At 45.8% G+C, this 24,902-nt stretch overlaps 2 protein-coding genes across 2 annotated transcripts in view; both read right to left on the bottom strand.

The window, feature by feature from the left end:
- Positions 1 to 24,902, bottom strand: part of LOC131266276 (synaptotagmin-5) — a 36,195-nt gene that overhangs the window by 1,451 nt on the left and 9,842 nt on the right. The window contains exons 4-8 of the mRNA XM_058268722.1: positions 1,714 to 2,002; positions 1,458 to 1,639; positions 969 to 1,327; positions 747 to 867; positions 21 to 211 (exon numbers count right to left, since the gene is read on the bottom strand). Coding sequence (XP_058124705.1) covers positions 21 to 211; positions 747 to 867; positions 969 to 1,327; positions 1,458 to 1,639; positions 1,714 to 1,919 — 1,059 coding nt within the window. The 5' untranslated portion in view covers positions 1,920 to 2,002. The remainder of the gene's footprint in view (positions 1 to 20; positions 212 to 746; positions 868 to 968; positions 1,328 to 1,457; positions 1,640 to 1,713; positions 2,003 to 24,902) is intronic.
- On the bottom strand, positions 8,750 to 9,861 carry LOC131261995 (trypsin-7-like). Its single transcript, XM_058263882.1, has 2 exons — positions 9,726 to 9,861; positions 8,750 to 9,639 (listed from the first exon to the last, which is right to left on the bottom strand). The coding sequence occupies exons 1-2, from the start codon at positions 9,859 to 9,861 to the stop codon at positions 8,840 to 8,842; spliced, it is 936 nt and encodes a 311-aa protein (XP_058119865.1). The 3' UTR covers positions 8,750 to 8,839.

Here is a 24,902-nt window from a genome sequence, read left to right as displayed (position 1 = left end):
TCTGTATCTTTGTAATTTACCTGCTCCGTGTAGGGGAGCAATGGCCGCCAGATGTCGATTTTCTCCGCCAGACAGACCTGCGCCAGCGGGAATTGAACGCCACCGATGCAGACGTGGCGTGAGTAAGCGTCGAAATCGAACAACAGTATCTCCAGCGTCCGTCTGCCGATCGTTGCCGAGCGCACCTCAAACACGAAATCCTCGTCGAACACTATTCCGGTATGGAAATAAGAAGAAAAAGTCAAACCGAGGTTGGAGTACAAAACACTGGCGAACGCGAGAATGCTGCAGTATGGTGAACACAGTAGGCTTAGTTAGTTAAACATATTGTTAAAATCAAAGTAAGCTTAGCTAATCAACTGAACGTAGTTTGAGGTTTAATGAAAATTTTATTACGACGAGATAAAATAAAATCGGAACTTGAATTCTAACATTCAATCAAGTTTACATACATTTTAAAAGTTCTAGCTCAGATTGAAGGTAGTATGATAGATGTGTTGACTTCCATTGATATTGAAATTGAACCATTACAACATGTTTGTTCATCAATTTCTTGCCATACACCATACAAAAACGAACGACGAACTTCCACACCAGTTCGGTGAAGTTGAGGGTACAAAGCCTACATGCCATTACGATACACCATAACGATGTTGCGCAGTGTTATATCGTTCCGTACCACCGGAAGCAAACCATTCTCGTCCAGCAAACCAGCAGCAACGGGTCTCGTGCGTTTGCGTACTCACCCGGGTTGAGTGTTTTTTTGTGGATCCTCGTCTGCCACATATTGTTCCGGTCCGGAAGTAGTCTTATCTTGGCGTACGGATCTGCCGTCCCGCTGAAGTCCTGCGGTTGCAAATCTTGGGCCTGCGAAGCAAAACAGAAACCGAACGAAAGCGTGCGCTTGGTGGACACTTGGAGCACAGGATGTACCAGTGTGGTGTGTAATGACTTGCCGAAAACCTTACCTCCACAAGCTTCACATTCAGAATGCCGGCGGCCGGATCGTAGCCGAGCGTCAGATGAATGGCACCCCGGGCATCCTCACCGACCAGCTCGTCCCGGCTGACCGTGCTGCACGTGCTGACGGAATCGACCATATCGATCCGACTGCTCTGGTCCCCTTGGACCCCCTTGGCTGCCTTCCCGTTCGAGCCCGACGGTCCAGCCGCTAGCGACGTCGACGTGGTGGGTTTGGCCGGGCTGGCCGACACGAGCACCACATGTTTGCCCGTACTAGCGATGGCAACGGCTCCGCTGGGGGCCGCTATAACTGACCTACCGCTGCTACAGGCCGAATCACCGCTTTCCTCACCGGTTGTCTCCTCTACCCGGGAGGAGGGGGGGAAAGGCAAGAGAAACGAATCGTTAATACTCCACGGGTCCATTCACGTCAAAAGCAACACAATATCACAGGAAAAATAACGAAACAAGCTGCATGAAAGCGAACCACCCACCATCGGATGTGTCAATCAGCTGGCCCCGGCTGTCGCTCTTGCGGTAGAGCCCCTGCGACGCCCAGAACGGTGGTGTGTCCGCTTTCGCCAGTGGGCTTCCGCTGGTCCGGTTCAGATAGCGTGACGTTCCCGCTACGGCATCCACGTTGTACGCAATCGGGCAGCTTATTTGGCCATCTTGGCTGGAGGAAGAATGTGAAAGACAACTGGTTAAAGTAACCGTCCACTGGAATGTCCCTTCGCGTTCTGGTTGTACCTGTGCCGTAACGCTGCCTCACGCTCTTTGGCCGACTCGAGTAGATTCTTTTCGAACCAGTTCAACCGATAACGCTTCGAGCAGGTAATATAGATCAGGACTCCCAGCAACGACACGACCAGAAACGACACGGAACCGTAGATGGCGATCTGGGTGACATTGAGCGCGTTGTCCGGCTGGTTGAACCAGCTCATCGGGGACTTCATGATGGCACGGTATCACTTTTTGGGGATTTTTCAGCGACCAAAAAGACGCCCTTTGACCTGATCGGTCTGTAAACCTAATGTATCTGGAAATAAAGGAAAAGATATCCGTTAGTGGGCTACAAAGGAATGAAAGTTGTTTTTTTACAACAATATTGATAAAACAAGTAACTTGCAACTCGTAATGCCCGAAAAGTGTTTTATTACATCCATCTGTGGAAATATATAAAACGTAGTACTCCAAACTTATCCGAAAATATAATAACTTTTATTGAAACAGATAAACGGAAAAAAATGTCCTGGCAATTAGATGCTTAATTAAGATGTTACTTATACTATAAATATTCCTTAATCCATAGCCATACTAGAAGAAGGGAAAACAAACAGGACAAAAAGTACATCGTAGGGTCCATTTATGGCAAGAGATTCTCTCATTAGCGAAGTGCATGGTTTCCATTTTATCTTCCATCTACGTTTTTGATTCAGATTTCCCATCATTTCCTTATTCCATCAGCAAAGCTAACAGTTCACAGTATCTGCAATCATTAATTAATTAATTTAAATGAATTCAATATCCGACCATACTACGATGGGTGTAAAATATCAACGTCAATCAGGTGACCAAAATGTAATTACCGAAAAAGCCGTAAATCCCCACTACCGGTTGGATTACGTGGAAACCGAATGAAATGAATTTCCACAGAAGGAAAGTAGGTTGGAGGTTGATATAGGAAAGTTTGAACCATTGTTTAATGAAGTTAAGCTCGACTAGTTGTAGGTTTAGAATTATCTTTGTTTTAAGATCTAATCCTATCAGAATATCAAGACGAACTTTTTCCTCAAAGTACACAACTATTTTCTTCATTCCTGTTTCAATCAACGTGCAAAAATGATGAGCACGTTTCGCGTCCATTTCATTTCCTATCCATCAGCATCGCCAATATCACTTTAACTCGGAGGAAGTTTAATTGAGTCAAAAGCCCGTCTCCGATGTGATTCGAATGGTTAAATGAATTTTGCCCACCAACACCACCAACTTAGCGCCATCTTGTGCAGCGTTCGGTGAAAGGAATGCGGTCGGTTCTGCACCATTCCTGTGTTCCGAACCATCGCTCAATTCCTCAAAGTACGGGTTCGGGTACGATGGGCGGAGAGAAGAAGCGTGATGCCAGGATGGAATGCGTATCTTGCGGTTTGTCCCCCGTCCCCGAGTTTTCCCTTTTCCATTTCGTCCTTCCAGACCCGCATCGCGTGTCCAGAGATATTAGACCCGAACACGGGACCGCAAGGCTCCCTTCACCACGCAATTGTGACGTGTGGCCACCGTGGACGTTTTGAGGCTCGTTTGCTGAATCCTTGTAGACGATCGGCATGCGATGTCATAAGGCAATGTGCGTCGGCTCTTGTTGGTAAATATGGCATTATTAAAGTACGTCACTCGGAGCAACATGTTCACTGCTTTCCTAAACCATGCCCCGTAGTACTTGTGGAAGATTTATGGTCAGCTTGTGCAATAATGGCAGCAGACATGTTTATCATTCCACAACACTGTGGTCGCGCGTACAGCGTACTCAAACAACAGTAAACAAGGCCGAACACAAGAGTTCAACCAGCCATCTTGAAGCCTCCAAAGTTTAGTGGCAGTTTATTAAGCCAAGCTTTAAAACTTCTCCTTCTCCACCATTCACCTTGAACGTGGCGTTCGCGATAAGCTGCTGCTTTCTTTAAAGTTTCTTCTCCACTAGCGATTAAAAACTTCCCTTGATTGCGGGGTGCAGGTCTGCGTTCTTTGGTTTTCTTTTTTTAACTGCATTTTATCGCACTTGAACACCGCCCGAAGTTTCCACGTGGGGTGAATTTAAATTCATCGCATGCCATTCGCGTTAGTTGATGAGGGAAATTTGCACCGCGTTTAATATGGTTGGAAAATGAGCGAGTATGACTCCAGCCTGGGCGCTGTTATAAGCCCAACGAGCTCGGTCGGTATTTACTTTTCGATTTTTATCTCTCACTCCGGGCATATGATGGGGCGTAAAGTGAAAGAAAAGTTTATCGCGCAAATGACTAACATTTATCCATAATGAACGGTTCGAAAGCTTTGCCATGGAAGCGAAGAAGCAATTGTGAATAAATGACTACATTTTCTTCCTTTTTGGTGACATTTGGAAAATGTGCAAAAAAAAAATTGCATAAGCTCCACATCCGGAGAAAGAAATTATGTTGCAAACCTTTGGTGTCCTTGTGAGACTTCGTGCGAGAACTGTCGTGCCAGTAAATTGATCATATAAATTATCACCGGTTTGCGGCTGATTTATGTTCCATGTTACTGTTGCGGAATAAATCTTCTGCCCTCAAGAAACGTGGTGTTTGGCCCAGCAGGAGACAAAAAGAAAAAGGCAACCGCACCGAAAAAAAAAAGTAAAACAAACGCCGAACGAGGGAAATGATTCCAACAAGAAAATATTATACTTATATTCCACGAAGTAAATCCATCCGCTGTGTGTTGTAATAACTTGACCACATCCGGGCATCCCGCCGCTCTTGGTTGGGATCGGATTTTCCGACCCCTTAAACCGGTGGGCCCTCGGTGAGACATGGCAACGAAAACGCTACGTGACGCACAACCTCGACGAAGGTTACTTGAGACTTTTCCGACAAGCCAAGATGGGGCCCTCCGGGTTTCACCTCGAGTGTTTCTTTTTTTTTCCCCCTGCTACATCTTTCTTTGTAACCTTTTCGTTCCCCTTCCACGCCCCAACAAAAAAAAAAAAAAGAAGGATGCTGCACATCGTTCGTCCGGAAGAAAACGGGGCGGAGGTTTTCAAGTGCCTGCATGTGTGAAATGGCACTGAAACGGTGCCCGGGTGGTAAAAGCATCGGGTAAAAAGCGAAAGAAAAACCTTTACTCCTTTCCGCATCCAGAGCAAGAGGCTGGCTCTGGGAACTATTTTTATAACTGTCGTCGTTACTCGAGTGTCGTTCGGGACAATGGTGGATGGATGTGTGTGTGTGTATGTTTGGCTAAATAATGGTTTGCATGAGAGCTAACAAGTGAAGTAACCAATTACTGAAGAAACTATCATATCCTTCCGTATTCTTGAAGAGGACTTAGTATCAAACTCGGAAGGAAGATATAAATGGAGAGTATAAAACAATTATTAGAATCTAAGCTAAGATAGCCGATGTAGATAATTGGCTTATTATGTGTTAAGTAACAATCCAAGAAGTATATGAATAGATATGTAAGATGTAACACCAAAATATGTAAGTGAGGTAAGTAGATTGGAAAATTACTAAAAACATGACTGAAAAGCTATCTAGCCGCGGTTGTGAACAAAAAAGTGTTTATCAAACACTTTTTTAAAGCTTATATATCTCACAGATTACAAGTATGCTGGAAGATTATCATTTCCTTTCCAAAAAACATATTGTGCATTAACAAACAACCTGCATTCCCTTATTGAGTGTCTTTTCGAAACAAAACCAAATTAAAAAAATATAATTTTCTGCCTGGCATTTATGTTAAAGTTAATATATCTAAGGGAATATGTACCGATTTAAATAATATGTGAAAAATGAGGAAATTAGATCTTCCAAAATTATTACTTTTTGGACACATCTAGATTTGTGTAAATCAGATTCAGATTCATAAATTTGAATGAATCTTTGTGTTTTGAATCTTTCGTCGTGAATCCTTCTGAATGAATCTTAGGTTAAAGATTCATATGCATGGATCTCGTCGAAAGATTCATTAAGCGCAACACAAGACAAATCCATTATAATGTTTTGTTTTGGAAATCGTTTATAATGTGCAAGGATTTCTTTTAAAGCTTTAAATTTTGTGAATCTAAAACCTTTCATATCGATATTTATTACTAAAACTGATAAAGTGCACTGATAACCATAATGTTTCAATGTACTCATCAAACTGCTGGGCTTTCGCGAAATGCACACAAATGGAAGGCTCCTAGCCAACTTGAAGCAACCGACCAGACAGACAGATGGCGACAGATAGGCCCTACACTGGGGCACGGAGGGGCAAGGTTGGAGGCGTAGTCAAGTGTTTAGAAACTGCCCGCGGTCGTTGCTGAACACAGAGTCACAGGGTGGAAAGCATAAAACGACAGAAAAATGAAACTTATATTATTCACAACAGCAGCATGCGGCGAAAACATACGAAAGGAAAAACGGTTGCCAACCCTCCGGGCACCGTATGTGTGTGTGGTGTAAGTCATTATTTTTCCCACTCCACTGCACACATTCTCTCCAAATCGCCGAAGGTGAAGCGCCGAAGCTTGCCATGATCATGAATGAGTAATTTAATTTTTCATAAACATTTTCCATCACTCGACTTTACTGGGTGTTTTATGGGGAAACAGGGAAAAAAAACACAATTCCCCACCTTCACGCGTTGGCTTTTCCGGTTGCGAGGTGTGTCTACGAAATGATCCGTTTTAATCCACGTTGAAGTTCCACGATCGGTTGCTCGAAGCATCAGTGAAGGTATCCTCCTATCCAGTGCATGATGCAAGCGTTAACTCCGGACGCTAGAGCTTGTCCGTGTTTTACGAGTGGCGCCAAAGGAAGCAGGAACAGCACTTTACACGAAGCGATAGTAAAATCATATCCCACACTAGCCCTCCCCAGGGAACAGGGTTTCCCGATCAATGTGCGATTCGATAGCGTGCGCTCTAATTTGTGCGTTTTAATACACTTTTACGACACCCGGACACTTTGTTTCACTTTGCTACACCGAGTCACCATTACCGGCACCGACCGACCGACACAATGCACGACGTGGTGTGTAATCCGAGTTATTTATTTTTCATCCGGAAGAGATCACTGCAAAATCCCCGATTGAACCACCGTTCAATTTACCGTCAATTTCCGACAATGGAAACTAACGACAGGATGTGGCAATCGCAAGATGGTGCGATAAGGCAGGCCTTAACGTGCCTCGCCCGATGCGCTCAACTTCCGGCGAAGGCGTCGATCAGCCGGGAGGTACCAGGCACTTGTTGCCACGGTTGCCAAAACGGACTGAACCCCGTTTGGACCAGTGTTCAATGTTCCCGCCAGTGTTCCCGAGGACTACTTCCCCTCTGGTGGACACACTCATTTTCCGTAAGGAACTCAGTATCTCCAACGCCCTTCCAGTGGAGCATGCGCCGTTGGGAATGATGCTCCACAGGGATAAGGAAGGTCCACGAAAAACGAACGATAAGAAACGGTGGAGCGACCGGAGGTGATATCCCAAACAACAACAAAGCTCAAAGGACTGGTGACCCCCCTCCCAGGACCTTTTTCTTCCCGTGTTCGGAAAGGTGGGCTCCGGGACAAAGGTGAGCATGTTTGCTTACCTTGGTGATGGTGGCCTGGTGGCGGGGAAGATTAAACTCCCAACTCCCAGAGTGCCAAACTCCGTCGTCGACAAGGCGAGCGAGCAGCTCCCACTCGCTTCACGTTCACGGAAAAGCGGGATTCGAACGTATTCCCCGGGGCGGAATTCACGTACCTCGGGCGGCGCGGCGATACGCTTTTCCGCAGTGGGGTAGTTCCGGTGAAACCGGGACACACGCCATTGTGTGTTGAACCGATGGCGGAGGAAGAAGCATCGAAGTGGGATTCCGTTCGCTTACAGCTGTAACGCCCGGGGCGGACCTTTCCGGTTATAATGTGTTCAGGCGTATAATTCGCAGTTAAGCTTTTATTTCGTAAAGCGAAGCGAGTTACGCTGATGATAGGCTACGGAAAGGCCGTGCCTCTGACATGTGTCCCGTAATTGTTTCCAAATCATAGTGCTTCCCGCGAAATCCCTACCCGTTTTGTGCGCTTTGAAGAGGGATCGAATTGGGACAATAAACCTCCCGCAAAATAGAAAAGGCGAGCGAATAAAATACCAGTCACGTCGCTTCGTTTGAGGATTCAGCGGTCGGAAATGTTGACAAAATACGGTTGATTAATTCCACACAAAAACCATTAAAAAGAGGTTTAAAAATATTCTCATTAGATTGGTTTTGTTCGTGAACCCCGAAGGTTGGGTTTTAAGTCGGCTGCAAGGTGTTTCATAACATCGATCAACTGGAAGGACTTTGAGCTTAAATTTATTTTTATTAGAATACAGATACAAATACAAGCTCACCGAGAAAATACAACCACGTAAAGAACTTGGTATGAATTCTAAAACTCTAGATTTCTCTAGGAAAATCCCTTTTTCGAATTACGTAGAATTCATCCACCATTCCAGTGAAACGTTTTTATTTATTTCTAAAAATACTCAATGTTTTTTCCAGAAAACAAAACCCTTAGATCCTTTTTACCAACCAACTCAACCGTTGGGTCATGTAGTCAAGATGGTTTTACATTATTAATGCGCTCCTGTTCGACGCTCCGGAACGAGTCGGGTACAAGTTTTAAAGCTGTCCATCAACTGGTTGTTACTCTGCTTGCCAATTAATTTATTATTAAACTTTAGCGTTCCGAATTGAGAAATCAACGGACACCCAACAAGTTACTCCCGTCTTTTTTGTTTTTTGACTGTTAAGCAATTAAACTAAAGGCCATCCCTTCTTGGATTGTTTCAAAACTCGCACACACAAAAAAACTACGAAGTTGATCACAAAAGATGGTCCATTGGGACGTGCAAAGATACCAATCAAGCAATCTGTCTCCGGCACGCTCGGCATGTTGCCATTCTTTATTTAAAACGCTGTCGGCCATCGGCCGGGGATCACGTCCAACGCATCACAATGTTTCCTACCACTCCGGGAGAGGAAAAGACTCCTCCCGGGGAAGGATCGTTGCTTTTAACGATGCCCGGTCGTTCGAGACCAATTAATTGGCCTCTGCCTGGCATAAATTGAACGTCCGCCCGCCGATAAACAGTGGTTTAAGGTTACCTGGGGGGAAACCCGGGTTCCGCTTCAATCGCACCAGCACGCGCCCCGGCTTCGGCTCCGGATCCAGCTGACGAACCGGGTGACCCGTGCGTACACTCCGGGATAGTTCCGCTGGGCGCACTCATTTCCCCACGAGACCACTCCGACTATCATCTGCCGCGGGCCTCCGTCGCCTAGCTGGTTGTCCGCCTCGGGGGAACCGTCGGCGGTGCGGGGGAGCTGCAAGGGACCGCCACTGTCCCCCTGGCACGAGTCCCGCCCACCCTCGAGGTAGCCGGCGCAGAGCATTTTGGCGGTGATCTCAAATCGGTAGTACCCGGACCGACGACACTCTTGGTTGGTGAGGATCGGCACGCTCAGCTGCTGGAGGTACTCGGACAGCTCGCCCGTTTCCGTCGTGCCCCAGCCCGTGACCACCGCTTCCCGGCCGTTGAGAAACCCATCGGCAAAGCCACCGGGAGGTAGGCAGATCGGGACCGCCCCATCTTCCGGCCGGATCGGAGGACCTTCGAGCAGCAGCAGCGCCACGTCGTTGTTGTTCCGCAGCTGCTGGTACCGGTTCACGATGATCCGCGCCACCCGCCGGTGGATGGCACCGTCGTTCAGCTCGACGATGTTCGGCCGCCGGAGGTACACCTCGAAGCCGGCCGCCTCCATCCGGGCCACGCAGTGCGCCGCCGTCAGAACGTAGCGATCGTTAATCAAACTGCCACCGCAGGTAAACCGCGTCCGGTAGAACAGGGCCGCCATCCAGGGGAACCGGTCGACGTCGGACGCGTTCCCGCCGATAACACGCAGGGTCTCGGGTGGCGTCGTTCCGCACGCTATACGCCCCAGCCCCCCCCAAACGAAAACACCGTCAGTAAGTGCTCTTAATGTTCGACGCTTCTCTCCTTGGGCAAACACCCACCACAAGCGGGGCAACCTCCGTTGCCATACGCGATGTCCTGCCGGGCTCTTCCGGTTCGGAGCGCTACCTCGCCGCTTCCCGACACCACACACCAAAGCAGCACCACCAGGCGGAGTGAGTTGTCCAACGTGACCATATTGTTTGCTCTCGAGAACCTGTAACAGCCTTTCGGGCCACTCTATATACCCGTATCTTATGATTTCGAACGAGGCGAACGAACACCGTGCATGGTGCAGTTGCAGCACCGACTGGAGAGTGCAATTTCTCCCACAATGGATGCCGTTTTGGGACGCACCCGGTGCATTCCGATGCGCCGCGGCACAGTGGGACTTGTTTCGCGTGGAGGTAGGACAAAATTATTGGGACGATATTAAAATGTATCTTCTTGATCTATAGATCTAAGAAGTTGAATACAGGTAGGTGAAAATAATGTAAAAATAGTTAACAAAAGCACACTTGGAAAATAAAACAAAAATATAAATATGAAGCTAAACAAAGTGAACATCGAACAACTTAATAACATCCGGATGATAAATCAAACCATCCCATTTGTGTCGGTGAAGCGATATTGCTTTGGTGTTGAAAACTTTTCATTAACTCCGTCGTGTTGTATGTTGCGCTACTTTCAAGTGGACCTTTATAATCGCTCACCCACCCTCTTCCATAGTCCAGCAGCATGGAACCAGTTTTCCTCGCAATAACGGCCAATCGAACAAACAAAGCGCACTACAACAGCAAGCACAACCACCATGTCGGTGGGTATTATTTCTGCAGCTCTTTTGCTCTTCGCCCATGTATATCGCTTTCACCTCACCACAACGTACTGCAACGAGGAACGCTGCACTCGACCTGAGAGTCGTTTTGCTTCTGGATGGGGCCATTTTTCGAACTTTGCCGACCCAAGATCCCGCCCTATCGGCGAACAAATGTGCAACAGTTTTCTGTAAGTGCCACCTACATGCATATTCAACCGAACGAGCGGAGGATAATTAAGATAACTTTTTCGTCGGACATTCTATGCCTGGGAATCACGGCATCGAGATGGTGATGCTGCACATATTTGCCATTTGTTTGCGATTTAACACTGCATCCGGTAGGGTAATGGTAACGATTGACTTCCTTTTTGAAATCCATGCCATATTGGATGTCATTTGTTACAACAACGGAAAGCGATGATGCATTTAAACCTGGCTGTTCAAGACTGAAATTGGCAATACAACACAATATTATGGCTATTTGGGGTGTAAAACAAGAGAATATCACCAGAAAAACCTAGCAGTATGTGTTGGTTTTTTTTTTATAATTTCATGGGAAATATGTTTCCCCATGAACCACAAAAGTAAATAAAGGACCAGTATATTTATGATATCGGAATTTCTTTTATTTGCTTTCCACTACAAATTATATAATAAAAATTAAAAAAAAAAGATCTTTGCCATTTCTATAAAAAAATAATAAATTCACCAACGTGCCAAATACTAAGTTTTTGTTGTTGGGTGAACGCAAGAATGGTTTGGTTTTTGTGCAATTAATTTTGATACTTCTTTTTTGTTTATTCGTTCAGTAAAACATTTGCCACCTTTGACATTATGTTTTCTTTTGTGTTTCGTTTCAAAAGTATCATTTTGAAAATAGTTGAACAGACAGTAACGAGTTTTGTAGATGGGAAAAATATTTCCCTTGGTTGTGAAAGGGCCTTTAAAATGTAGCCTTTAAAATATTTAAAACAAAACAAGGGCCTTTAAAATGTTTAATACAAGCCTTTAAAATGTAAGCTAGTTGGAACAAGAACAATAATTGTCCAACATGCTGAAAACTGCTTTCCTGACAATTTTCGTCCTTCATCTGGTTCGCATTTAAATTATTCCATGTAACAATTTGAGCCATAAGAATGCAGATCAACAGATTCACAAATGTTAATCCTAATAGACACAAATCTGTCAAGCTGACTATATAACGTTTACCAGCGCGCGCTAATCCCAGTCACTTTAAATTCATGCAAATTTACCATTACCCATAACAAAAACCGCCGGCTGAATGTTTCGCCCCGTCTCGCGTTTCAATTAGCGGAAGCTTAGCTAATTGCGAAAAATTGCTGCGAAGGAAACGACGACCGAGCAAGACGCAACACCGACAGAAACAACTGAAAGCCCTCGGCTTACCGAATGTCACCCTCCTGGCTCGATGGCGACAGCATTAGCCTCACCGCAACGAACGTTGTGTAAGCTTTCGGCAGATGGTTTTCGGCCAGCCAAAAACCAAATTAGCAACAAGGGTCGCGCGGGTCGGGTTGCTCAGATAGTTTTACTTTTCACCCAAGCCAGCCACCGACGCCATCTTTTCGGACGGGAAGCGCGTGCCCTCGGGGGTGGCAAACGCTTTTCCAGTACGCCCAACGTTGGTGGTGTCGTCGTCACCGTCGCGCATATAAATCATTGACAAACAATTTTCCCGGGGAACAGGGAGGTTGCGAAATAAATTAAATTCTGTCCCGGCGGAGCGCTGGCATCCGGTTTGGTTGGCCGCACGCATTTTTGCAGGCGAGAAACATAATCAATATCAATATCATTTTCAGCTACTGCCCAGCGCCCTGGGGGTCGGAGCGGGGAGGTGTTTCCGATTTTGATGACCTCAACCTTGCTGAGGGCAAGGTTTCGCTCGCGGCCGGCGTTGGGATGTTGTGCAAATTTGCCACCGTAGCAGAGTAATATTGACATTGGGAGGGGTTCGCTGGCCACTGTGCTGCCGCCTTCAAGAAGTTAAATATCAAACAAGATGGAAAGGCCATATCGAAATGAAAAGTAAAATTAACAAAAAAAAACTGTGTTTTTCCTGACCTTTCGAGATGAAGAAATATGCAGTTTATGAACAATGTTCAGAAATCTCTTTAAGGACAACAAATGAAGGTTTTATGATGCCCATTATCGTTCCTTATGTTACAGGATTTTCAGCTCCAATTAAATCCTTAACAATAAAAAATGGTTTCCTTTCAACATGAACGACTTTGTCAGTATCCAACACGTTACAAAACTGTCCTTGGCGGTAGAGAATACAATCACAAGCCAACAATATGATTCTTGAAATAAGCTTAAACAACAATAGTAACATAAACACTCTCTTACAACAAACTGCCACCAGTCGTCCAAGTTTCGTTGTTCCCGGTCATGTACTGCAATACTTTCGTCGGAAAACTTTTCCGGCTCGGTTCCACCGAGTAAAAGCGCTGAAAGAACCGACGACGGTGGAAAAGGTTGGAATTTATTTTGACTTTATTTTTATTTATTTCACCCCGCAGTAATCCTGCTTCTGTTCGGCTTATCTTCCAACGCTCGGTTTGGTAACGTTGGTGGGCAAGCTCTGAAAGAAGAGCAAATCTGATCAACCGCTTACGGCGTGCGGTATACGGTCCGTGTTTCCGTGCGATGAATCCTAATATCGTTCCGAAAGACACTGCGCTGTAGTAATGCCCGTCGAGTGTCAAATAAAACCGAAAAAGATGGCCCACCGGGCTGAGTGTGACTGTGCGAAAACGCGAAACGAAGTGGCCAACATGCGAAAGGGGATTCCTGGGACCCGGGGTTGATGTGATCGGTCTCCCGCAGTTCGAATGAAAGTTTTCATAGAGCAGTAATCGGAGAAAATTTCTCGCGCGTGCACCAAGCCTTCCGGTCGAAACATTTCCACGAAACATCTGATGTTACTCGCCCTCCAAATATCTCAAATATTTACCGAAGCCAAAATGTTCCGGGGAAAATTGCTCGCTCGCTTCAGGAAGGGCCACCACCAACTTTCCAACGGAGTTAATGAAATAACTGTTCGACATTAATTTCAATGACTGTTTCATGCGTTTCACGACTGCTAGACTGATGAACCAAACCACCAAAGTTGAACATTATCCCCGAATTGCGAGTTGGGAAATTTTCTAATGTATTGAAATTGCGCAATTTTCTCTTTTACGAAGGTTCTTCTTTAGTTAACCAGCTTTATCAATGCATGAATGGTAGCACATACGTTAACAGGCGAAAAACTTATCGCTTATACACCATGTACCATACGAAAAGATTTTCTTATCTTAAGATTTCCACTCCAATAACCCCACGGTTTCAATAGATCGATTTTTTTTTCCGCTCGTCATCATGACACACAATTATTCGACCCTTTACTTTTCTTTCAGAAAAATGCGCATTGGCTAATTTATATTTTTGCTCGATATTCCCACATTTCCCTTCCTTCTTGAATATATATTATCAACACACCAAGGGGCCTGACTAGCGAAAGCTTGCGTATATTGTGCACGGGAAAAGCTGCGGGCAAAGAAAGAAAATGTAAATGAAATGCAAATGCTCGGTTTTTGCGCGGGCACGGCACATTCTGGGTCAGCGCTCGAAGCCATTGCAGGAACATGTGCTTTAATGTGACGGAATTGTAAATACGAAAAACATGAAATTTCGGCGAGGTACGTCGTTTCCTTTTCCCCGATTTCCATGGTGTGTATTTTTAAAGGAAAGTTCTTAACGGTCTTCTTCTCGAGCGAAATTAAATGGAAAACCTGTAACCACCGTGCTCTCCGTTGGAGAAACTCATTTTCACACTTCCAATCAACTTATCAACTTGCTCGCAGTTGGCAGGCAATTTAAAGGCGCACTAAAGCCTGACGTGATGAAACCCGACGTACGTAATCTGATTTAAGAATAAAATATTCATCCAAAGGGACAGTAATTCTATATCATCGCCCAGTTGGTTCCGCTTAGCCAACCGCCCTGGCGGTTCCAGTTGGCTCAAGTTTTCTCATTACGCCTCTCGGCTCCATTTCCAATATTACAACTCACAGCGGACGGTGGTCTTCGGGGCTTGCATCCCGTCACCATCGCAACAATCCTTCATTACGCTAACAACCTTTTTTGCCTCTGCCCCCCTTAATTGGACTGCACACTGTCTCCTCAGGACACACACACACACGCACATGCATGGTACAGTGAGGAGGGATTCATCCTTTCCCGGCAAGGACATCTCTGCTCTGCATCCCAGCCCAATCCCATCTCGTTTTCGTTCGTCCCTCCTGTCGGTCGTTTGTTTTCCTTTGCAACAAGTGGCCGTTCAAGGGGTTTTGTTACGTGCAGGAGGAAATCAAAGCATAATAAAAAAAAAAAAGGGATGTGGATTCCTACCTTGACGAAGCACGACGTCCGATGGTGACGATGATCCGTTGTGACAGTGATGGTGGCGTACAATTCACACATCGTTCACGCAGATTCCGGCGGTTGGTAACGGTTCTCAGGTGCTCTTTATGCCTTCGCCTCGTTATCCTTGGGTATTTTCACACCTTCACCTGCACTGCACTGGCCACACGTGTGCGTGCGTGTGTATGTCTATCTGTTGATGCCCACCGAATAACACACGAATCTAAACCGGACCATACACGCGGGAAACAACATTTATTTCCATTTCCGAACCGGGACCACCATTTTGTGGCCATCCATTAACGCCACGCTGGCCGTGCTGCCGGGGAACCAGCGGGCAAGGGAACTCCTGCTGGTCCGACATTGTAAGGCGTGTTTTCGCCTTGTTGGAAAATCGATACCTGCACGCGCGTTCGCACACCTTTTGCCCGGAGTTCGATGGCGTCGAGAGCGCGTCCGGCCGATGAGTTCGCGGTCAATTCGTGCCTACGCCACCTCAAGATCCGCACGCTACTGATAGCGAACGGCACAATGTAAGCCTCGCGCACTTTGTATGGGGTCCATTGCGGAAAATGCTTTTTCCCCACTGCGAGCGGGGGAACTCCAACTGGAAGGGCAAAAGAAAACTCGCACTCATGGCGCCACTCACCGACAGTTGCTTTCCCCATCGTGGGGACTGAGTTCCACGAGGAAAAAGCTTGAGTGGTCTGGAAAAACTACCACGTTTGTAGAAAACAAATGAACAAATCGTAAAACTCCAAAACACATGATATTATACCGAGGGGGTTCTGTCGACATTGTGTTTGTCCCGGTCCATAATTTATTTCACTGCCCTTTTACAGCTCCCGGTGGAGTTTAAATAACGCGTGCATCGGATATGCATCAAATTGTCCGATTGGTCTGAGTGTGTTCGGTTGTATTTACAACAAAGAAAGTCACATATGTGGTGGAAATGGAACGATAATAATACAATAAAAATACTAACGGCCGGTTGCAAAAGCAAACGAACCATTCGTCGATCCGGATATTAGCTGACCAACATCCACCCGGCATGCGGGCGGATCGATGGCCGGCTGTCAAAAGTTGCTCCTTATCAGCGGTGATGGATGCTGTAGGACGAATGGCACCGAATAGGGTGGGTAGGTGGAGGCGCATGGTCTTCATCTTAGGTCGCGCTGGAACCGATGCTTTGTTTCGCAACAAGGTAATAATTCTTGCTGCTCTTCTGGAAGTGAAGATATGGGCATAATCTATCGCAAACTTTTGTTGGCAAGGCCAAAGTCTGACAAACTGACTCCAATCAAATTACCCAAATCACTTTAGTACATGTTACTTTACAATAAAATAATCATTTAAGTTTCAAAAGTGTCAATCAACGAGAATATAAAAAAGCTCAAAGGCACAAATATCCGACATGTATAATTTTATACCAATCACATAAATACTGCTTTAAAATTTAGTTTGAATAATAGCACAACATTTACCATCCACTAACGACCACAATTTTCCACCGTTTTGTGATCTTGAAAAGACTGCGATTGGTAAGGGAAAACTTTAATAATATGTTATTTTAGTTTTGAAATTAATACATTTATTGGAATATATAGCCGAAGTTCATGACACATTCCCGTTTTTGGAAAAATCGTTACCAACCCGTTCATCTGTGTGTTTAAATACTACGGTTTATGGATTTTGAAATCGTAGTGCCATAATTTAAACCGCCATAGCTGAAAGCTTTATGGCAACGAGATCGAAACACGTGGAAGCTTATCTCTTATCTGTTCAAAAATAATCTTCATGTTTTTTTATTAACTTTGGCATTTTCTTTAGCTTGTTTTGATACTTTTCTTAGAGCAACGTCAAATAGGGTGATTAAGCATTTTGATAAAAATAATTTTCAATGATTGTGGGAAACAATTCCTTTTCAGCGATGATAAAAGCTTCACCGTTTCCTTTTGCCCCAAGCAACAGGTTGGAGAATCTCATTGCTACATGGAGAATGTAACGTATTACACGCTGTAATACAAACAACTGCGAGCTACGTTACATCTGTGCCGGCTTGCGACGTACTTCGTCCGTCGAAGTGCAGGGATGCATCCGTACTGGCGGGGGTATAATGAGTAGGAACACTTCAAACAAGAGTGTCCGTAAAATAGCGAAACCATTTTCGTGCCACTCGGCGTCCAACGTTGCTATCGAAAAGAGCCTCTTCTCTTGGGCCCATAATAATCCCATCCATTGAAGAGGGCACTCTTCACCATCAGCGACCGCCGGGTCCGCACGTGAACAAGTGTGCTGATGCTTTTACACGACGTCCACATGGCTTAAACAACACCACACACAACAACCTGCACGAGGCGAGGACAAGATTTTAACAACAACAGACAAAAAAAAGTCGCCCCTTTCAGTTCAAAGTGATGCCCGGCCTCCCCGAAATCGCCCCCAATTTTTATCCCAACCTCGGGGAACCGACAACGGATTGGTGGGCGAATGCGCCGGTCGCGATTGCAATGTCGCGCCCCCCGAAAAACAATACAAAAAAGAACACTCGCTCGGTTGCATCGCGCCGTCGTCGTCGTCGTCGTCATCGCACGCGATGCTACTGGCGATGAACGGCCGTTGGTTGCGCCACAACACCGGAACCGCAGAAACCGCTCGACAGTGAGCTCGAACGGACGTGTCTGTCTGTCATCCCGCGGCCCGAGCGCAACTCGGACTCTCGCAGCCTCTCAGCACTGTGCGCCCGATCTCAGCAGTTCGACCCGCGCGAAGCGGCGCCAAACCGTGTGGCATATATATTAAATCGTAAGAAAAGGCAACGGAAAGCTTCTCCCGGTCGTGGTGTTTTGTGTGTACTTACATTTTCCCATCCAGAGACTCGCGAGGAGTGTCGTGGCCGCGCGTGTTATCGCTGCCTTCTGAAGGTGTGCGCGTGAGTGTGTTTGTGCACAGGTTACTATTACACCCTCCAACTCCCTTGTTTTATCCCTCTTCTGTGCCACCCTCGGGGGGTAGGTGTGTAAACCCGGTTTGTTTTTTTTTTTGTTATATTCGTTCGTTGTTCTCGTGAAACACCAGCAAAGGGAATCGTATCATTTCTCCACTCCCGCGCAATAGCCAGTTCTCCGAAACGTTTGTAAAGGGTTTGAAAGGAAGCCAAGGGAAGGTAGGGAAGTGGAAGAATTGTTATTATTTTGATTGCGTTTCCAATCAAAGCCCCCCCCCCCCGCCCCAAACGAACCACCGGGAGCGCACGTGCGTTCTGAAGAAAGTGGAAGGAAATAAATGAAATCCGAACACCATCTTTTGGAGGGACTAGGGAGGGGAGTGTGGGGGAGGTGTGGAACGTTTCCTATCGCGTGGTCACTGCAGTTGCAGTTGCAGTTTTGCGTTTCCGTTCGGTTGCGGTTTGCCATTTTAACTCCCGGCTCCGGAGTGTTAGTGTTTTTGGTGTATGTGTTGTTACGCGAAGGGGGAAAGGTGTCAAAGGTGAAGTGCGATTGTTTCGGTTTCAGGAGAACCAGGCCAACCCCCACCCCAACACGTGGAAACGAAAGTACACCCCCTTCCACCGTTCGCTCCGCGGCCATCTTGGTGTGTCCATCTTCCGTTCCGGGGCGTCCCGTTTTTTTCTTTCTCTCTCTCTTTCCTTTCTCCCATTTGGCTGCACAAATGTTCCCCACACACACACACTGCACTTTCCTTTCGAACGACCCACAAAATAATGATGGCCACAAAAAAATCACTTCATCTAAAGGCCACACTTGATTGTGCGAAGGAAGACAAAAACAACAAGATATCGCAAAACACAACCCCAAATCGGGGAGATGGCGTCTCCTTCGAGCTCGCGTTACGCCATTCGATCGTCACTTTATACTAAAGACCATAGAGTCTTGACTTTTCATACTCCTCTCAGCACTACCAGTGGGTCTTGTTTGATAGTTTTCCAAGTCGATTTATAAAAATAAACTACTTTACTGCATTTTATAAAGCTCCTAATTACAAATGACATTTATGGCACAATGCTTGCCAAGCTTTTCGTAAAAAGGGGTAACGAAACTTTTACTTTTTCCCAACACACATAATGTGTCATCATTTTCAGATGGCATGACAAATTGAGTCATTAATAAATGTTGAATAATTGATAAGCGTTTGTGCCAAGTTTTAGCAAACAACCAAGCCTTTGGGGGTTAAAATGACCCGTTGGTGGTATTCGAAAGAGCAGATGGTTTTTAAGAGGAAAACATATAAAAAAGCGGATAAATCTCCACATGTTATATTCTTTTTTCTGAAATATAAAATGCCAAAAAACGGCCCCTTGTTGGTCTGTTGAGGTCAAATCGTTGTTCACCATTTTAATGTGTTCCCGGTCGTATAGTTTGCAAACCTGAATGTACTATTCGACCGATCGAGGTGCCAACGATTGCGATTACACGCGACGCTGATTGAGCGCCGTCCCGTGTAACAAAAGCGGAAGCCATCCGGTGGCCATCCAAGCGACACGTTTTTGACAGTTTACAAGTGTGTTGATAAAAAAAAAACACACGGCGGCGGAGTGTGGTTGCCTTTTGCTTGCCATTTCGACGGAGGGAGCTCCGCCTGGCGAAAGGTTGGAGGGGAGGGGGGCGTTTAGGCGAGAAGCGTCCCCGGCGTTCCCCGGGGGTTGATCTGTTTGTGTGCGGTGTTTGTGTGGAGCGTGACAAGTGGCCGGAATGTAAACAGATGCAACTATTTGTACAACGTTTTTCCCTCCATCCCAACCCCTTCCAACGCCGAACGGTCTGAATGGTCACCAGGCCCGAAAAGTGTTGGCATCCACAGCATCATCCAACGCTACGTAATACACGGTTCCGTGAGGTGTTCCGTGAACGGTAAAAGAAAGAACCATTTCACAGAACCTGGGACCTGTGTTCAGAAACCGGGGGGATGATGGTGATTCAGAGAAATCTTTCACCACCACTGTCAAATGGTTGAGCGTGTTTTTATACCCCCTTCGACGGTTTTTTTTTCTGTTGTTGTCCCAAACAACATCTAGCGCTTTCGCTGGGAAAGGGAAGTGGTGAGAAAAGAAAGAAAAAAAAATCAAGTGGAGAAGAAAATTATTCGCGAAAACCGTTAAAATCTAATCCCAATCCCCTTTGGCACAGTGTGTGAAGAGTGTGTTTTTGTTAGTTTGCCACGCAGCTACCGCGAAACCGAACCGAAGGAAGAAGCGGAAAACTAACGGTCGATCCAACCCAAACCAACGGCGCGGGAACGGAGCTTTCAAGTGTGACGCAAAGTTATCGCCGTTTGTGATTGTGTAAAAATTATTGCGTAGTTTTTTGAGCTCAAAAAAGTGGTATTGAAGCCAGCAAAAAAGTGATCGAAGAAGAAGCGGAACGTTTGGAGAACGAATCAACCGAACGAGCAAACCGACGTCACGCTCCGCGAAGGAAAATCCACGACCAAAGCCAAAGCCAGAGGTAACGATCCTAATGACACCATTGTCTCTTTATGCTTCCGTTGCTAAACGAAAGTAGCGTTTTCAAATCCATCCTGCCCTCACGTGCCAAAAAGTTTGGAGTGTCATCAACCGTAAACCCCGCCGCAATACCGTGTTGTTGTCCAACCCTTGCTGTTGTGTTGACGGTAGCAATTTGAATGCGTTGTGTGTAGCGCCAATTTGGCAGCGGGGGCCCATGCGTCACCGCCGTTAGGTGGAACACGTCAGCGTCCGTCAGGCTGGAAAGTGCAAATTTGTCCAGACCAAACGATTGTCGTCATCAAACCGGCACAAAAAAAACGCACACCGGGACACACTGAAGCGGCGTTTGTATGACTGTAAGGCCATTTTCTAATAGTTCCAACCAGTGGCAGTTTCAAGCACCAACCAAGATATAATACACCGGTCGGATTAGTCACTGAGTAAAGTAGCTCACAGGTTGATGTGTGTTGGAGGTATATAAAAAGAGCTTTAACTTATTACGTTACATTTCAAGTCAAGGTGTAATCTGCGTACCAGAAGTACCAAAGGGTTTATTGCTCCCTGATAAGGTGGTGTTAAATTTATTGTTTTGATAGCTTGTAAACTTGCCCTACGCTTCGCATCCAGCAAGCTCGAACTGCTCGAACTGTTTGTTAGATGGGCGAACAGAGATGGCCCGAACAGGGAATCCGTCCGTAGCTACCAACTTTTGCTACTATACACACCGTATGCTACGGTCTAAATATAGTTTTTCGAGGTCAGTAGCGCCAAACCGATACCGGGTCAGTGGATTCCGATGGACTGATTATGCAAAATGCTATCCCTCTACTTTCTATTTCGGCGTGGCTTTATCCGTTGAGGACGAACTTTGTATTCGCTTCCAGGACAATTTTGTCCCCATCGTTTCCCCGACGCCGACTGATTTAGTGCGCAGTTTCTGAGGTTCAATGTGCACACTCTGAAGGCGGCATCAGTACATTGTAACTGTTTGGTAGGAGATGGTGTAAAGCTGCCATACCAGACAAACTACCGAAACAAATGCTAAGGGTCACAGGGAACGCAACTGGAACTGGAACGAATGCGTTATTCTTGTGCTTTTTTAACGACATTTTGGATGACGTGGAGAGGAACGTCGATTTCGACTGCCATGATCGATACAGGTGAGAGACCCACTTCTGATCAACCCCGTGAAGGTTCATGTCGCCGGCTCTGTGACTAAAGTTTTAACTTAACATTTTTTTGTTCCTGAAATTACACCATCATAAAACTTGTCTTTATGTTGGGATTTTCAACAGTGTTATTACTTCATGACTCTTAAGAATTTACGACTTCAATGTCAGCCGTAGCTGGCAACTTTCACCCAAAAAAAAACTCAGAACTTGACCTTCGCCAGGCGCACAGGCCTCAGCGTTCGCTGTGCGTGGACGGTTGCTGATAGGACCAACAGCGAAACCCCCTCCTCAGAGGAATGTTTTCGAGAGATCCAGTTCCGGTCAAACAAATGTGCGCTTAGAACTGTGTCGCGGCAATGACCTTAACCTAACACAGGCCCAAAGCGCCTAAGGGACGACACACTGTGTGTGTCGACAAAGGGTTCTCCCAAAAGCGCTAAACACAGAGCCACAGCAGCTAGGAGCAGCTTTCGGCGCAAAATTCCAGTTCCAACCGAGCGGTTCCAAATGGCTGTTTTCGTTTAAGAAAAAGGAGAAAAGATACGTAAAGGCGAGTAGAGTAAAAGAGAACGATCGCGACGAAGCCAACAAAACTATCCGCTTCGCAACGAAACAGGTTTCCGATGGCGTCCGTTTTCGGGTGATTGTTGAAGTTTCAGACAATTTTTGTTGTTATTATTATTGTACCCGTTGTTGCCGACTGTCGGGGGCTCCGCGGCGGCTTTCAAGGATAGATCGTACCGAATGGCCCCGGGCCGCCCGAGGACTCCACCCGCGGCAAACGGCTACGCAGCCGTGTCATTGAGGCGGGATTTTCGGTGGGTAAACTATGGCCGCAGCCGCTTATGTCACACGCCGTGAGCGACGCATTTTTGATGATCGGTTATGAATCCCATTTCATTTTCATGCAAATCGTTCGGGACAAAAGTGGTCGATACGAGTCGCACATTTGAAAGCTGCGATTTGTCAACGATTTGCCAAAGCTTCCGTTGACCGATTTGACTCCACGCCGTTTATTTCGCACACTCGAAGCGAAAGGTCCTGGTTTCTCGAAGCCGATACTATATTTTAAGAAAATTCAATGACAAAACTATAGCACGTTGGGCAAGCAAATTGATAAGGATTAGAGTGAAACTGTCGAAAAAGAAATTCGCAATTCACCTTGAAACATTTCGGTACCGGTTTACCATAGGACAAAAAAGTGTAGTAAACATTTCGAAAAAATGTTTCTCCGATTGGTTTTCACCTTATTTACTCAAAAATTCCGAACCTCCGTTGTTGTCACGGATTTAGTGCGCAAGTTTTCAATTTTGATACCATTTTGATATTGTTCCCATTACGCCATCGGCTTACCATCAAATAAGTACACGGTGCTGTACTATGGACACACCGGACCTCGGCATCAACAAGTGACTCGACGTACGCGGGATTGCTTTTTACATAACTTTATTAGACAGGTTTAGCGAGCGCATGCTAATTGCGTCAAATTACATACAGAACGAACTTGCGATTTCGTCCCGAAGCGTGATCCACTTGAGTGCCCTCTGGATCCCATGGAACTAGAATCGCGAGGTAAACAGACCGCGAGCTTACACCGTTTACAAAACGGCCAACGCTTCGCCACCGCTCATCAGGTGACAAGAGGGTGGGCAGATTTCGGTTTCCGGTGGCGATTTGAATGATATTTATTTACAACCCCAAAACCCGCCAACCGCCGCTCCCACAACGCAAATAAACATCCTCATCCTGCCGAAAACTCCAAACCAGTCGTTGGGGTTGAAATCGATATTCGTGCCGGTCTGTGGCAGCTGGGCTGGGGTAATTATTCTGGTTTAAACGTCGTGCTTGTGGTGGGAGGCTACGGTCGTACCATTAGACACGTTGTTCCCGACAGCGTTGCTGACATTCTAATTGTCATTAAAACGGTTACTCGTGTGTTTGGTCGGAACACGGCCGTCCGTTTTGTGAGCTTATCGTACTCATCTCATAATAGTGGAGCCTGACAAGGAATAGAATGGCCAACTGATAGTATTGTGGGTCTAGTTGTGTGCGGTAATGCGTTTTTTATGAACTAGTCGACCATTTGATCAACCAGCAAACACAACAGCGTCATCGGAATAAAACGAGAATTAAAAGATCTTCTTTTCAATGTGTTCTAAATTTTCGAAATGCAAATATTTTAAGCTGGTATGGTAATTAGATTTTTACAGAGATACCAAATCGCTGCGCAAATTAACTTCTATTCCTATCATAGAAAACACAGTGCCTCATCATGAATAAATATTAGTTGCGTATTAGAACTTTACAATGAATAGTGAGATATTGTAAATACTAGAATTATAATTGTTTTCATACTGGAAGGAACCAACTTCCATGCATTGCATTCCATTCAGAGTCAAACGAAACACTCAAACGGGGGGAGGTTCCGATTGCTTTAACGGTGAATAAACAAATCAAACTAATAATCAAAATATTAATCACGAGATCAGTGTTTGTAAATAAATCGGCGCGTAATGCAGCGCTAAGACGCAGTTCGTTCCAAGTAGATCGCTTGAAAATTTCAACCACTACATCCACTCTGCAATTGCTCTTGGTTTTTCCGCAGTGCGTCATCGGCTCATCGGTTTTCGCGTGGAAGCAGCTTGGACTTCAGCAATCTTAATCGCCATCTAAAGCACCGAAGAAGAGAACCTCCTATCGCTTCTTGTAACACAACACAACTACTACCGTTGGTATTACAACCAGCTCTGCTACCGCTACTACTAATACTGCTAGTGCTGCCACTAGTGTTGCCGCTGACTCCGGACGCCAGCTGATTGATTTATTTGCGAGGTAATAATAATAATTGTTTACTAACGCTCCCTCCTCCTTCTCCTTCTTGCACCAACCCAAATTTCCCTCGACACCGGAACGTATGGTCAGCGTTCCCTTGATTCCACACTGCTTCGCCATCTTTGCCTCTGAAGATGGGTGTGGGTGGTACTTGCGTTGTAGTCGCTTCATTAATCTAATTACATTGCGCAAGAAATAGAGGAAAAAACAACCCACCAAGTCCACCCGACCATAGGATACGCAATGAAAAGTGAACGAAACCAGAAAAAAAATCAGCGGCAAAAAGGGGAAATGATTGCCACGGACAGTGAAGATAAAGCAGATAAAACGATAATTGCTCTCAAATGAAAGACACACACACGCCGGGTATGGTCCTGTTTTTTTTCACTTTTCCGCTGACAGTTGCGATCCATCACAATGGGACACACTTTAGTATCCACAGAGAGTCCATATTGCGGAACTGAGGCTCAGGGATGGAAATTAATTTAAAGCAATAAATTGAAGACTCAAAAACGTAGAAGAACGT

Source organism: Anopheles coustani, chromosome 2 (assembly GCF_943734705.1).
Source record: "Anopheles coustani chromosome 2, idAnoCousDA_361_x.2, whole genome shotgun sequence".
In the NCBI taxonomy this organism is placed as follows: domain Eukaryota; kingdom Metazoa; phylum Arthropoda; class Insecta; order Diptera; family Culicidae; genus Anopheles; species Anopheles coustani.
The sequence above is the reverse complement of the archived record's forward strand: the minus strand, read 5'-3'. Positions and strand labels throughout refer to the sequence as shown.